This window comes from Cheilinus undulatus, linkage group 5 (assembly GCF_018320785.1).
Source record: "Cheilinus undulatus linkage group 5, ASM1832078v1, whole genome shotgun sequence".
In the NCBI taxonomy this organism is placed as follows: Eukaryota; Metazoa; Chordata; class Actinopteri; order Labriformes; family Labridae; genus Cheilinus; species Cheilinus undulatus.
In genome coordinates, this window is record NC_054869.1 from 12,012,426 (window position 1) to 12,026,257 (window position 13,832).

At 39.4% G+C, this 13,832-nt stretch overlaps 1 protein-coding gene across 1 annotated transcript in view; it reads left to right on the plus strand.

Annotated features, from left to right (window-relative positions):
• Nucleotides 1–249: 249 nt before the first annotated feature.
• Nucleotides 250–13,832, plus strand: part of LOC121509548 (transmembrane protein 132D) — a 68,350-nt gene continuing 54,767 nt past the window's right edge. The window contains 3 exon segments of the mRNA XM_041786994.1: nucleotides 250–336; nucleotides 7,982–8,018; nucleotides 8,021–8,152. Of these exon segments, the coding sequence (XP_041642928.1) occupies nucleotides 250–336; nucleotides 7,982–8,018; nucleotides 8,021–8,152 (256 nt within the window).

Sequence of the window (13,832 nt, forward strand, 5' to 3'; positions counted from 1 at the left end):
CGGTCCAGTTTTTTCTTCTCAGCCCAGGTGAGAAGCTTATAACGTTGTCTGTAGTTCAAGATTGGCTTGGCACAAAGAACATGACGCTTGTAATCCATTTCCTAGACCCGTCTGTGTGTGATGGCTCAGTCAAGCTCTTTATGAAGTTCTCCTAAGTTCTTGAATCTGCTTTGTTTGACAGTCCTCTGAGGGCTGAGGTCAGCCCTGTTGGTTGTGCACCTTTTCTTACAACATTTTACTTTTCCAGAGATGAATGTCATGGCGAGCTACAAGATGGCCCAGTTGGTGGTCCCAATCACATCTGTGCAGTTGCCAGAGCTTCACCAAAAACAGCTGGTGAGCAAAGTCTGATTCGTTCTTCTTTCTGGACTGCATGAGGAACACTTTGGAGAGCGAGGACGCTGATCAAGCATGGAAGTTAGAACCATGTTTGATGTGAATACATCCTAGCTCTATTTAGAGAAACTTTGTTCTTCTAGTTCTTGACACTCCCAAGTGCTTTCATAATAATCTTGAGTGATTTCAACCATCTCACCTGGGTGGACATATCACCAAACTTCACATGAGCTTCACAGCTAGGGAGGAGAAGACCCTGGACTTAATGTATGTCACGGATCATCAGCTGGTGGCCCGGGGGCCATATCAGGCCCCCCAAAGCTTCCTCTCTGGCCCCCAATAGATCATTAAATTCAGAAAAGGAGGAAAAGAAGATGTTTTGATTTTAAGAGTATCCTTTGTCTTTAAATGTCTGTAGCTGTTAAATCCATCCCATGAACAGTTAATATTGAAATAATTTTAGAATGACTTTACATTTGTTCTGTTTTTACAGAAATTGACTCTCATAATTAGTAGATATTTTAAAAAGAGTTAAGGTTGGCAGAAGTGCTGCAAAATGACCAGATAAAGTAGTGAAAAGAGGTTAGAGAGTAGCACAAATGAGTGATAAGTGGCAAAATGGGTTGTGGAGTGGCACAGAGGGACAAAAATTGGCAGAAAATGTTGTGGAAAAGAGGTCAAAATGTCGCAAAACTTGGTAAAAAAGGAAACAAAGGGGAAAAAGGTATAAAAATGACTAAAAATAGTACAAAAAAGTGAGGAAAAGGGTTGAAAAATGGCAAAAAAGAAAGAAAAGAGGCAAAAAATGATAAAAGAGCAGCACGAAAGGGATAATACATGCAGGAAAAGTGGTTTAAATGGGTTGAAGAATGGCAAAAATTGGGTTAAAGACACAAAAAGGATCAAAATGGGTTAAAAGTGCCAAAAATTGGTTTTAAAGTTGCAAAAACTGTTAAAGAAAATGTAATGTAAAGGGGTTCAAATATGGCAAACACAGAAGAAAAGTGTCAAAAATTAGTAAATACTGGTACTAAATCACAATTATGGAGGGCCAATTTTCCGGAATTTTCTGGGGCCAAGCCAACTCTGTCGTCAGGCCTGCCATCATTATAGATGGTGGGAATAGATCTCACTGATAATACAAATACTATCACAAAAATATTTAAATTAAACCAAAATATTTATTTAATTTTTGTGTATTTGAAAGTCCAGCCCCCAGACTTTCTGTTGAGACTAAATCTGGCCCTTGTGCATGTGTACTTGATGACCCTTGCTTTATGTTAATGTAAAAGACGTAAACAGCTCTTCACCCCTCCCCTCTCTTGGATGCCCTCTCATTTAACTCACCCCCCTGTGATGTGCCTCGAATGGAAAGGAAGCCTGCAACCACTGACTGTGAGGAGATGGACTCTCCATTGTAAGAAGTCTCCTTTGTTTTTCAAATAACAAGCTGTGGACAAGAAAGAACATCAATGCCATCCTGAATGTGAAGAAGAGGTTGTTCAGAGATGTTAATCAGGAGGAGGTGAGAACAACACAGGGGGTCCTGAAGGTGATGATAGTGAAGGCTAAGGAGAGCTACAAGAGGAAACTGGGGGGAACACACTAACAGAGGAGCATGAGGACGGGAAGATCATGGGTCCAGGATGAGCAGTAGCAAAGGAGCTAATAGCAGGCTCAGTACTTTTATGTGCATGGTGGGGATGATCAGTGGTTATTGCTAGATTAGCCTGTTTAACTAGACGACTGCCCTTGCCCCAGTATATTTGTCTGTACCTGCCACCTACCAGCCAGTTAGACTAACATGTTTATGCACATTTGAAAACTCCAGTTTTAGTTTTTTGCTATTATTGCCATTTGCCACTGAGGGATACACCAAAAAGAAAATCCATGTCTAATATCTTTGGATGCTGGCAAGTTGTATCGCTGTCTGCGGCCTTTTATCACTCTAAAGTAACACGCAGTAAGCCTGTAGACACGAGAGACCAGCTGTCACAGAGTGCTACCTAGCAGACCCATCCCAGAGCTTGCACTGTGTCGTTTTGACACACTGTTAGATCTTTGTGGTGTAAGTCTGTTGTGTTTGTAGGCCTCTGCGTAGGGTTCAGGATCAACAGTGTATGCTGAAGTGTGGATTAGATGCAGGAGTATACGCCAGGCTTAAGTGGGACCCAGGACTTTTTAAACACTTTACTGTATACTTCTCTTATATATTCTATAATATTGCAAAGTCAGCATTTTTGTATTTAAATTTGAATATTTTTTATTTTTAATTCTCTGTGCTTTGTACAGACATTTATTTCTCCAGTTACACTAGGCTTTGGTACATGTTACTTGCTTCTATTGCTTTGGATTTAATTTCATATTCTACAGATGTTTCCTTTTTATATTGTCTACAATGGCAACTTAAACGAATGACCCCCCCACCCCCCCCACTCTAATTCTGAAATAGGTTGATCTTCATAAGGATTCAAAACCAATTCAAGCTCAAAAAGAGCATCTTACACAGCCTCTCTGTACAAAATAAAAGTTTAAACACATGATATTGAGAGCAGTACTGCACACAATATAAAAGGTGTACTGCATTTTTTCCTGCAGTAAAGAGTAGAGAAGACAGTATACAGTCTGATGACTACAGGTAGAAAAGACCTCCCCTGGCATCCTGTGGTGCTTCTTGGTGGTCTCAATCTATAGCTGATGGGACTCAAAAGTGACATTTTGGGTGTGTAGTTGATGTCCATGATACTGGGCAGTTTCCTCAGCATACTGCCTTCAGAAAAAGGGGCAGATTGTATTACATTTCAGAGGTTAGGTCAGTTATTCTTCCTGTGTCTAGTCACTCAGATATGCCAATAAGCAGTAATTTTAAAGACATGCATTTAAAGAAGATGTAACTTCTCTAAGTCATGTTAAGAGGCACTGCTTTTTAGATTATTTTTTGGGGCTTCATTTCTTTTTGAGATGGGAAAGCTGAAGAGAGAGAGGATATATGAGGACAGAAAATGGGCAAAGACATGCACTAAACAGCACCAGGGTCAGGATTTAAACCTGCAGCCAGTGCATCAGTGCCTGTAACCTCCTGAGCAGGGGCATCTGCTCTACCACCTAAGCTGAACAGACAGCCTGAGCAGTTCTTTTGAGTAAACAGCAGAGCTGACTGCTTATTAGAAAATGAGAAACTCTTAAGTCTTTATTAAGAACTGCCAGCTGTAACAGTTTAAGTCAAATAGAATCAAGTGGGGATATTAGTTTTAAAAACAAGTTAAGCTCAAAGTAGAACAAGAAGTGAAACAGGACCGGCAGAAACACCTGGTGAGAGACTAAAGAGGACTATGCAGATCAGTCCATATGCATAACCACTACCTGTGACTCTATACATTCAACCTTCAATGGCTAGGCATCACGTTATCGTGAATATATGCAAATTTTAGTGCGCTCACTTCCTGAGTCTGTGTGAAAATGAGAATGGGAACATTAGAGCTCGGTGTGCGTCTTAATGTGCCTCAGCTGAAGCTACCTCTTTCTGTCAGACAGAAGGATGATGTACATTGAAAACACATTCCCTTCCTTGTGGCACTCGCATCTATCACCAGTTTATGGCCACTCTCCCACACTCTGGCACATCTCTGCTGTGACATCCATCTGTGTCAGCGTCCTGACTTGCATATCCATGGACTGCTGTTGATTCTCTGTCCTTTAAGTGTTCATAACATATTCTTGACAGGCTCTGCCATATGTTTTCTCTGCAGCTGTGAGCTATCGTGGCTGTTTCCTCGATATTTAGTCACTGGAGGAAGGTCAAAGAATTTGTTTTTTTTTCCACAGTTTAATATCATTTTTAAATGATGGAAGCATGTTTGACTCTTCTGATAAGTGATTCCGCTTGAAGGCAGTTCTCATGCAAGAGCATACCTCAGATATTTGAAGATTTGGACGGGAGATAACTAAACAATTGGGTTGCCAAATCCTCAGGTTTCATTTACATAGCAGAGAAACGGGGATGCTCTTTTTTCTTTCATCTGCTTAGGCCTGCTGAATCTTATGTAACATTTGTATGCATATATGAGAAGTGTTCATTTCCTCTGCAAACAGCCTCCAGCTCTGATGTATCCATATCAGAGGTGCTACAACAACTTTTTGGGGGTTGAACTACCTCAGCTTTTCTTAATGCATGGTGTAGCTGCTGCTTGACTGTATGTGAGAAGCAGGTAAATAAGAAGGATATAAATGATCCTACAGCAGCACTATACAGGATGCTGGAGCAACCCCAACACAAGGATGCTACTGCTACTGTTGCTGCTTATCACAGAACTGCAGTGCTCTGGAGGAGCTGGTATGAGCTCACAGCAGATGCTTGTGGCAACTTCCTCCTTTCTCCTTGTACTCTGAGGGTTCCTTGCAAACTGTGTATTGATATGTTTGGTAATCCTCTTGATTACCCAAGAAAAAGCCCCATTACATTTACAATTTCAAGTGGGGCTGTCATGATATCAGAATTTAACACCTCAAATTCAAAATACGACTTTATTTGTACAACTTTATTTGTCCCCAGGGAGGGCAATTCAAGGCACTTAGAGCAGCAGAATCACAAAAAGCGAACAGCAGAATCATAACAAAAGAAAAAAAATCACAATTGCAAATAGAAATATATATATATATAAAAGGAAAGAGAAGTTTTTAGAAAATATATGCAGTGTATGAGTGTCTACAACAATAAACACTATAAATGGAAGCTTTTAAATATAGTTCTTGAATTTAAAGTTTTATTTTATGAACCAAGCTGTAAAATTACATGAATACATTTCCAGACAAGAATGGTTGTAGTGCAAAAAAAAAAAAAAAAAGATTTCTAATGGAAATAAATTCATAGACAGGGTAATCTGAAACTGACCAAGACAGAGTGAACAAACTTTGTCGTAGTGCAATAGAATAAAATATAAATATATCAATAAAATATAAACAGGGGTATATGGAGTGGACAAGGTATAAAAATGTGTATCTCTGCTAAAAGGGACGTTATGTTACGTCAGTGACTGTTGACAGTCATCAGAGTAACTCTGTGACTGTTGACAGTCATCAGAGTAACTGTGTGACTGTTGCATGGTCATCATAGTTACTGTGTGACCGTTGAGTGGTCATCAGAGTAACTGTGTGACCGTTGAGTGGTCATCAGAGTAACTGTGTGACTGTTGCATGGTCATCATAGTTACTGTGTGACCGTTGAGTGGTCATCAGAGTAACTGTGTGACCGTTGAGTGGTCATCAGAGTAACTGTGTGACTGTTGCATGGTCATCATAGTTACTGTGTGACCGTTGAGTGGTCATCAGAGTAACTGTGTGACCGTTGAGTGGTCATCAGAGTAACTGTGTGACTGTTGAGTGGTCATCAGAGTAACTGTGTGACTGTTGCATGGTCATCATAGTTAACTCAATTGGATCTCAGTTGGATATTAGTAAAAATGCAAATATTTTCTGACAACAATGCAACAAAAGTTTAAGTCCAAGGCAATGATTACTGGGTAATTTCTGAATTTCAATGATCAAAAGTTGTAGGGAATCTCCTGCACAAGTTTAAAATTGCATAAAACTTTTGCAGTATTCCTGTACTGATGCAATTTCAGTTTCCAGAGGGTTTTGTCTGCAATTTTTCATGAATGCCCTCCATTCCTATGCAACTTAAGTGTAATTTTGAAACTTTTTCTGACTATTAATGATTGAATTAGCAGAAACTGAACTGAACTTTATTTACAGGTCTGCAAACACATAGGCGTTGTTGATGCAAAAAGATGCAAATTTGACCACCAAGCTTTGCTTAGACTTGCATGGAAGAGTTCCTGCTTTCTCTTTCCAAAAAACAGACTGATAGTTGTATTTCCCCCAGCTGATTTCTTCCTTGTTACTTAAACACACAAAACAGTGTTGCAGCAGTGTTCCCACAGCTTTCCTTCCACATTTAAAGAAATCATGTGGGTACATGCATGAATATAAATTCCCTCATCAGGTTCTCTGTTGACAAAATGAGCTCAAATGAGTTGAAAGCCATATCATTTCTGATGCAACTGGGCTGCAAGCAAATTTCAGTTGCTCACCTTTGCTTTGCTGACATGGGAACTCTTTTTAACCATCAGAGGGCACTAAAACCCACCTGATGCCATGAGCCACTCAGGAACCATTACAGTGTAAATATCACTGCAATTAAAGCTGATGTTTTTTTTTAAAGCCAGTATGTCAAAAGAAGATGTAACACTGCTGAAGTGGAGTTATATCTATAATGTAAGAACTGATGTCTAAATTTTGAATGAACTTTGATAATGAGGTAAGTGTGATGCAAATATGTCCCAATTAGTCTGATATGCTCTGGTTGAATAAAAATCAGCCTTTAATAGTTATGACCATGCATCCTATTATAGCTCAGACTGCAGGTTCACCTCCATGTGTGTAAAATTCAACTAAATCTTGGGAGAATACATTAAACCTAAGGGGGAAACAGAGAAAAACTGCTGCTGTAGACAATTATAAAAAATTCCAAATGGTTTAGCGATGAACAGAATAAAAGCTTGTGGGATGCCAAACGTGCCAGGGCGTTAGTTTATGACAATCTGGGACAAGAACACCCTAAATTCATCACATTTTAGCCAATCAGTTACAAGGAAAAAGTACCAATGATATCAGGAAATAATGTTTAGAACAGAAGCTGAAAGAGGACATGCATTCATATCTTTATTTTGCCTCAGTTTTTCTGTGATGCGCCAATTTCAGTTTCAAAATCTTGAGAAATTACCTCATTATAAAAGGAAACTACCATCAATGTCCTGACACAGCGAGAAAAATAAGTCAAGATCGTGATAGAACAACTAAAATTTGTCCCTCATCGCGGGAAATTGAGTTAAATACACCGTGCATTAATGTCTGCTTAGGGCTTCCGTAGTTTTCCCCTATAACAACACTTTTTCGATATTTGCTTCCTAATTTGGCTGACTTTTCTCGCCAGAAGTCATACAGAGTACGTCAAACTAGCTTCCACTTTCTTCATGCATCATTTAAATCCGATCATTTACCCCCTTAATGGCCACAAACTGCCAGTTTCACTGGAAGTTCACTCAGGGTCTCGCTCTACCAGATCCAGCGATCAAAATTCAGAAAACATCAGCCCCCCCGTCAAGTCTGATCATGTTTTCTGTCATGACATTAAAACCAACGCAGGGTTAATCCTACCAGCTGCGTACATGGACGTGGCTTCCTGAGCAGATGAACAGTGACAGATGATGAGTTTAGTGCCCTGAGGATTGCGCACAAGACAGTCAGTGATCTGCTAACAGCCGTTTAACACCGCAGAGTCCCAGCCGCGCTGGCAGACCGGGAGACCGAGTCATTCCGAGGGACTTGTACGCAGCGATTATTACGCTTACAAGGGAGTTATTGATCAAAACAGGAAATTATCCTTTAAATCGCTTCAGCTGAGGACTCCTGCTCGTTCCAGTCGGACAATAAAGTCTTCTAAGGATACATCTCCAGGATCGTTACGCACAACTTTTACGCACAAACCTGCCACAGAATCGATGCGTTCTCGTTATTACCTCCAACGCGGACTAAACTCCATTTTCTACTCCCACAGGTGTGATTATGTTAAGTGTGCGAACTGCAGAAATGGATTTTACAATCCGCTCCATGCTCCGCTGAAACAGCACTAAGCCACGGACACTGGGAAGTTGCCTGGAAAAGCGAGCCGCGCTGGGTGCCAAAATGAGCCTTTACTACCAGAGCTGGAGGATCTTACACATATTCTTTGCAACAATTACAGCAGTTGTTACACAAGGTTAGTGACCTGGAATTAATCGCTTGTCTGTTGTTGTGCATTAAAATTAAAGCTGCACATGAGAGAGAGAACTAGACTTGGCTATGCCAAAGTACAGTGAGCTGACCTGAAGCCTCTCGGGCTTTCAGTGTTTAAGCATCCATACTTTATCTGCAATTTAATAATGAAAACGTGAAGACAGGACTGTTTATATTGTGCACCCTTCTGATTGGGGCTGGGCCCTCTCTCAACTGTGCCATGCCAGCAGTAAAACAGCTTTCTCTAGGGGTCTAAATAATATATAAATGTCCTCATTTGTGCCAACAACTTTCATCTCATTCCACTGTGATACATCATCTCAGCGACTCTAACATTAGCATATGTGTTTTACTTGAGGCAAAGAGGTGTCACTCCTGTGAGTGGTGTATAAAACATAAAGGATGAAATTTGTCTGGGGTATAGGAGTTTATATTACTATTTGAGCTGTGCTTTAATGCCTGGTACTCTGCTTCTGTATCTCTGTGTGGGAAGTATTAAATTCCCCCATGAATGTCCACTTGAAAGCCCAATTTTCACACATTCTGAGTCGAAACAAGAGACAGACTATCTCAGTTCCCAACTTTGATAATGGAGGAAAAGCCCATCATGAAGACATGCACTATATTGCCTGTAACTGCTCCATAAATGACTATTTCCTGGGGGGGCAGGCTGACTGATTTATGTGGATGAAATCATAACGAAAATGGTGAAATTGAGATTTTTAAAGCAGCTTTGAGCGTCTCATTGGACATAGCAATCCCTACCAATCAGTGCACAAGCTCAAGCACCCCCCTCCTCTCCCTCCTTCTCTCTCTCCTTATCTCCTCCATCCCCTCACTGCCTGCCTAGCATTACAGACCATATGATAAGCACATCTTATTTGTGTGTTTGTATAAAGCATTTCCGCAAGCATGTGCATGATACAATTGTAATGCTGTCAAGAGTGCTTAGACTAGACTATAAGATTTAGAGATAAGATGAGTTGTAGTCTCATTTTGAGCCTTGAAAAATGTTGGATCAGGCCTGTTATCTGTATATAATTCTCCACAAATCAGCAGGAGAACCTCAGTCACAGATTATAAATACATCACCACTGAACTGTCTTCTACACTTTTTTGGCAAAGTTTGCAGAGTTATTTTTTCTCCACATTCTTGCAGTCCTTATATGTCAGGGTAGAAGTTCAGGAAGGTTCCAAAGAAGTCAGAGTCTTTGTGACTTTTCATTTAATTGGGACCACACATTCTAATTAGGCTCTTGAATGTGACAATGCGTTGTAGTACTGCTTGTGTTTCCAAAATGCAATACATCTTCAAGACCTTTAACAGACTTTATGACCTTTTTTAATTAACCACAATACTGGTAGATGCTTTTAACTTTTTGCAACTTGTAACTTGTTAATGTGTGTTGCATCTGTAAATTTTGACTGCAAAATGTCTAAATATTCTAGAAAAGACTCAAAAAGTTGCGTTCAAAGTTTTAATTAACAGCAGGCTCAGATCCTAATGAGATTTTTTGGGCTTTATTTAAAGTATTGAAAAGGTCAGGCAGGCAAATATTAAACATCTTATTCACATGAGTTTAAAGACAGAGTTTTGTCTTCTCCACCTGCATAATTAAAGTTAATATCATCTTCATTAAAGTGCATGTAAAGTGAAATCCAAATTTTGTGTCTCAACACACTGGATATGTTGGAATAAAGTTACTGTAAACATGTAAAAACACTGAGATCTATGTGTGACTAAATTTTGGAGTTAGACTGTTAGACAGTTGTTCAACTATTTCTTGGCTTGGTTTTATTTGAGCAGGGCAAAAATCTGAGCCCATGACATCATTGGTCTTAATGTCCCTGGAAGTTAACAGCCAGCTAAATGCTGTTTTTGTTCATTTTGAGTAGAAATTCACCAATCCACCTTTTTTCAGTTCCGATCCGATTCCGATGAATATGTGCCGATGCAGATACTGATTCGGATATGTTTGTTTTTAACAATTATTATTGTTGTTGGTATAATGTGTGATGTTACATGAGGCTGCAGTAAACCACCCAGCTCCTCTTATTAAAAAGCAAAAAAAAACCCAACAAAAATAAATTTAAATTAAATGTATTCCAAACAAATTTATCTGAACTATTACTAAAAATAAATAATATTTATTAGTAAACTAGTTACCTATGATTTTTTAAGAACAGGGGCTTGAAATCCCTGTCTATAATGCTCTTTAATGAACCTCCCGCTACTAGAGACCGCTGTAACTTCAGTTAATGGCCGCAGCCTTCCTCTCTGACCCTTCACCGGATGTAAACAATGGGAAGCTTGGCGGTGGCTAAGCTGTTAGCGTATAGTAGGAAGACCGTGGTACGACAGTTTTCCAAAGTAGTAAATGGAAATAAAGTCGTATGTGGGCTGTCGAGGGTTAAGCCCATGTATGACTACTCACCTGAAGTGAAAAGAGGCCAAATATCAAAGCACAATATTAATCTGCAAAGAGGAACAAAGGCAGACGGCGCTAGCTTTCAATGCTAGCCACGCTGTACAGAGTATTATCAGGCTAACGTCACACCCACTCTTCTTTGTGTTCTCTCATAGAGAGTCATAGTTTTGACTATTCTAAATATAGATTTACGTTTAATCAACTAGGTAATTATACCGCTAAGAACATCCCCAACTAATACTAGCTCAGTTACACACAGACTGTCTCGTGTTAGACTGTGGTGCGTTCATGGTCTACCACAAACTGTAGGATGGATTTGGATTGGTCACTTGGATCAAAGCACCATATCGGACCCGATACCGATATTGGATCGGTCTCTTCCCTAATTTTGTGGTAAATTTCCCAAATCTATCAGTCAAGGTAGACTATGGGTCATTAAAAATATCATAACAGAGAGATTTGTGCCAGAAAACAGTAAATTTAACCCCAAGTTCTGTTTCCCTGCTCTGGCACAGAGCCAAACAGCTGCTCTATGATCAGAAGCATTATTTAAAATCTACGAGGATCGTATTTTTTGTGAGTGGGTGTGGCTTCAACACATTCAAGTGACACGCCCACACCTGCCTCATTTTTCAGGATCTCGAAGCTTAATTTGATAAACGTAGAGATGTTTTTCATGACTGGAATTTGGCCTTGTGATTCATAACACATTGGCCTGTCATACAACAAACCTAAAATGAAGTTGTTTTTATCACTTTACAGGGACTTTAATGCCACCCAGGGTGGGACCTTAGCACCCACCACCAGCCAAATGTGGGTATTTTTGAGCAGTGTCAGGTGAATTTGCTCACCAGTCACTGGGGCAAGTAAAAATAGTGACCTAAAAGAGTGATTTTGTTTGAGTAAAAGGCGTAAATTAACCCCCTTTTTTCCTGCTTGTTCCTACTGATTTTATGAGCAAACCTAAACACTCACTGACCACAAAACCTTGCCTCCTCTTCCTTGTGTCAGAGTTGCTTTTTACAGGCAGCTGTGTGGTGGGATGGTTTGAGTAGTTCTCCATTGCAGCTAGTAAATCTGCTAAAAGTGTGTTTGAACAAATGTCTCACTTGCCACAAGTCCAAGAAAGTTAAACAAAGCCAAAAATTATGACTGAAGGCTGCAGAAAAATGACAAAAAACATCCAATTCTAGCAAGCAAAACTTGCAGGGAAATGCTTCTGAATTTACAGTGCCCCTGTAGGAAGCGCAGCATACATTTGCATGGTCAAGACCAGGACAGATTGATTGGGAACATGGCTTAAAATGAGCAACAGTTAGAATAATTGGGCAACAACACCCTCTTATTAAATAGCCTGTAACTTGAAAATTTGTTAGCCTTGATTTTTATATTATACCCCATCAAATAATGCTGCTTTTAAAATAGACTGGCTGGTAAAAATGTTTGTGGCTAGTAGATATTTAAATTCAGGTAGATAAAAAAGGTAACCCTTGGAACCCTAAGCCAGTTTTTGCTGTTTTTGCTCTACCTGTATTTTTTATGCAACCCTCTTAAGCCAATCAAGTTATAGACATTTTTTTTTCAGGACAACCTGGAATATGTGTGCTGCAAGGATTTTAGATTAGTTCATCAAACCTTCTATGACCAGAAAGACCAAGTAAAATTACACAACGTAAATTGAAACTCATCATTTTTTTTTTTACAAACTACACCCAGATCAACAATGACCAAGCCTTGTCACATCTGCATTTAGCTTCTATAAGCCTTGTCTATCAGGAGAAAAGATGACATGCAAACAAACACCCAACAGGAACTATCACTGTAAACTAGCTCTGTAAATCCAATGCACATTTTGCATGCATGTGGTAAAATGTGCATAAATCCCATTTTAGCAGCACAAACACCCTATTTTCATTATTTTAGCCATAAAGGACTAGTTTTTCTCACCTGTCAAAACTGGCAGATAACTGCCTTGACTCTTGTAGTCTTTGGCTGGCCCTTATTGGTCTTTACTGCCAAGAAAACATGATAAATAGTCATTATCATGGATTCAGTGATGTGGATTTGTAGTGCCAAAACTCTGAATAAACACTGCGTTTTGTGTCGGGATTTAAAATGTTCTGGAAGGGATATAAACGGCAGGAACCATCTGGAGATTGCCAAAAAGTAAGCTTCAGATCACGCTTTAGTCCAGAGAGATCTGTCCTATGGTTCCTGAGATACTGTGAATCATGCTTGTGCTCCCCCTTGGGATCGTCAACGATCCAGCAGAGTTTGAAGGGTTATATTCCAGCCTTGATGCCAACATGTTCCAAAATGAGAAAAACTCTCATTTGTACATGTAACCCATCTTCTAAAACCTCTGAGAGACATCTTCAAAGTGAAACTATGAGACACAAGCAGCGCTTTTAATCTCTCAATTACTGATTAAAATGCAGACGCCCATTGTTGTCTTCTGTGGTGCCATTGGGAGTCGCCTTGCTTCTGCAAGCTGTTTTGCACATATGGTAAAAGTCATTACAGCACATTAGAATTCAAAGTGGCTGCTCAGGCCATGTGCAATTTAATAGAATAATACCAAGATTGATTACAATTAGAGAAATAAAGCTCAAAGACAAACCACTGAAGGGAAGTTAGCTGACCTATGAAGGGATTTTTAATTTTGAACTAGAAGACAAACTGCAGGGTAAAATGTTGCTCATTAAAAACAGCAGTGTTGTTATTAAAACCGGTGATGGGGAACATTATTTGGAAATGAATCTGTGTGTCTTAATCCCTAAGTAAACTTTGCAGTTTCTTAAATATAGCACAGAACAAAATCTCTCTTTGTGTGTTGTAGTTTTTAAACTTAAGTATGATTGGGCTGCTGGCCATTTCTGTTCTAATGCAAAAAAGCAAACCTCTTATATTGCTTTATACCAAAGGGCAAACAAAAACAGCAAAGATACAGGATGTTATTCACATGAGAAGATATTTTTTGAAATGTCACATACTCATTTTTTGGATGAGAAGCCTAACCTGGAGCTAATTTTCTGCAGTCATTCACAGATACAATAGAGCTAGTTTCAAATTATGAACTCTGAATCAAACCTTTTTCCCTGGCAGCATTCTCATTTAGACACACAGAAAGATGAACAAAGATGTGATTAACAACTGATGATTTAAACCCAGACATAAAGGGAAACTTCTGTTCTTTTCCCACTCAGAGATAGCACTTAACCTACATACTGTGGA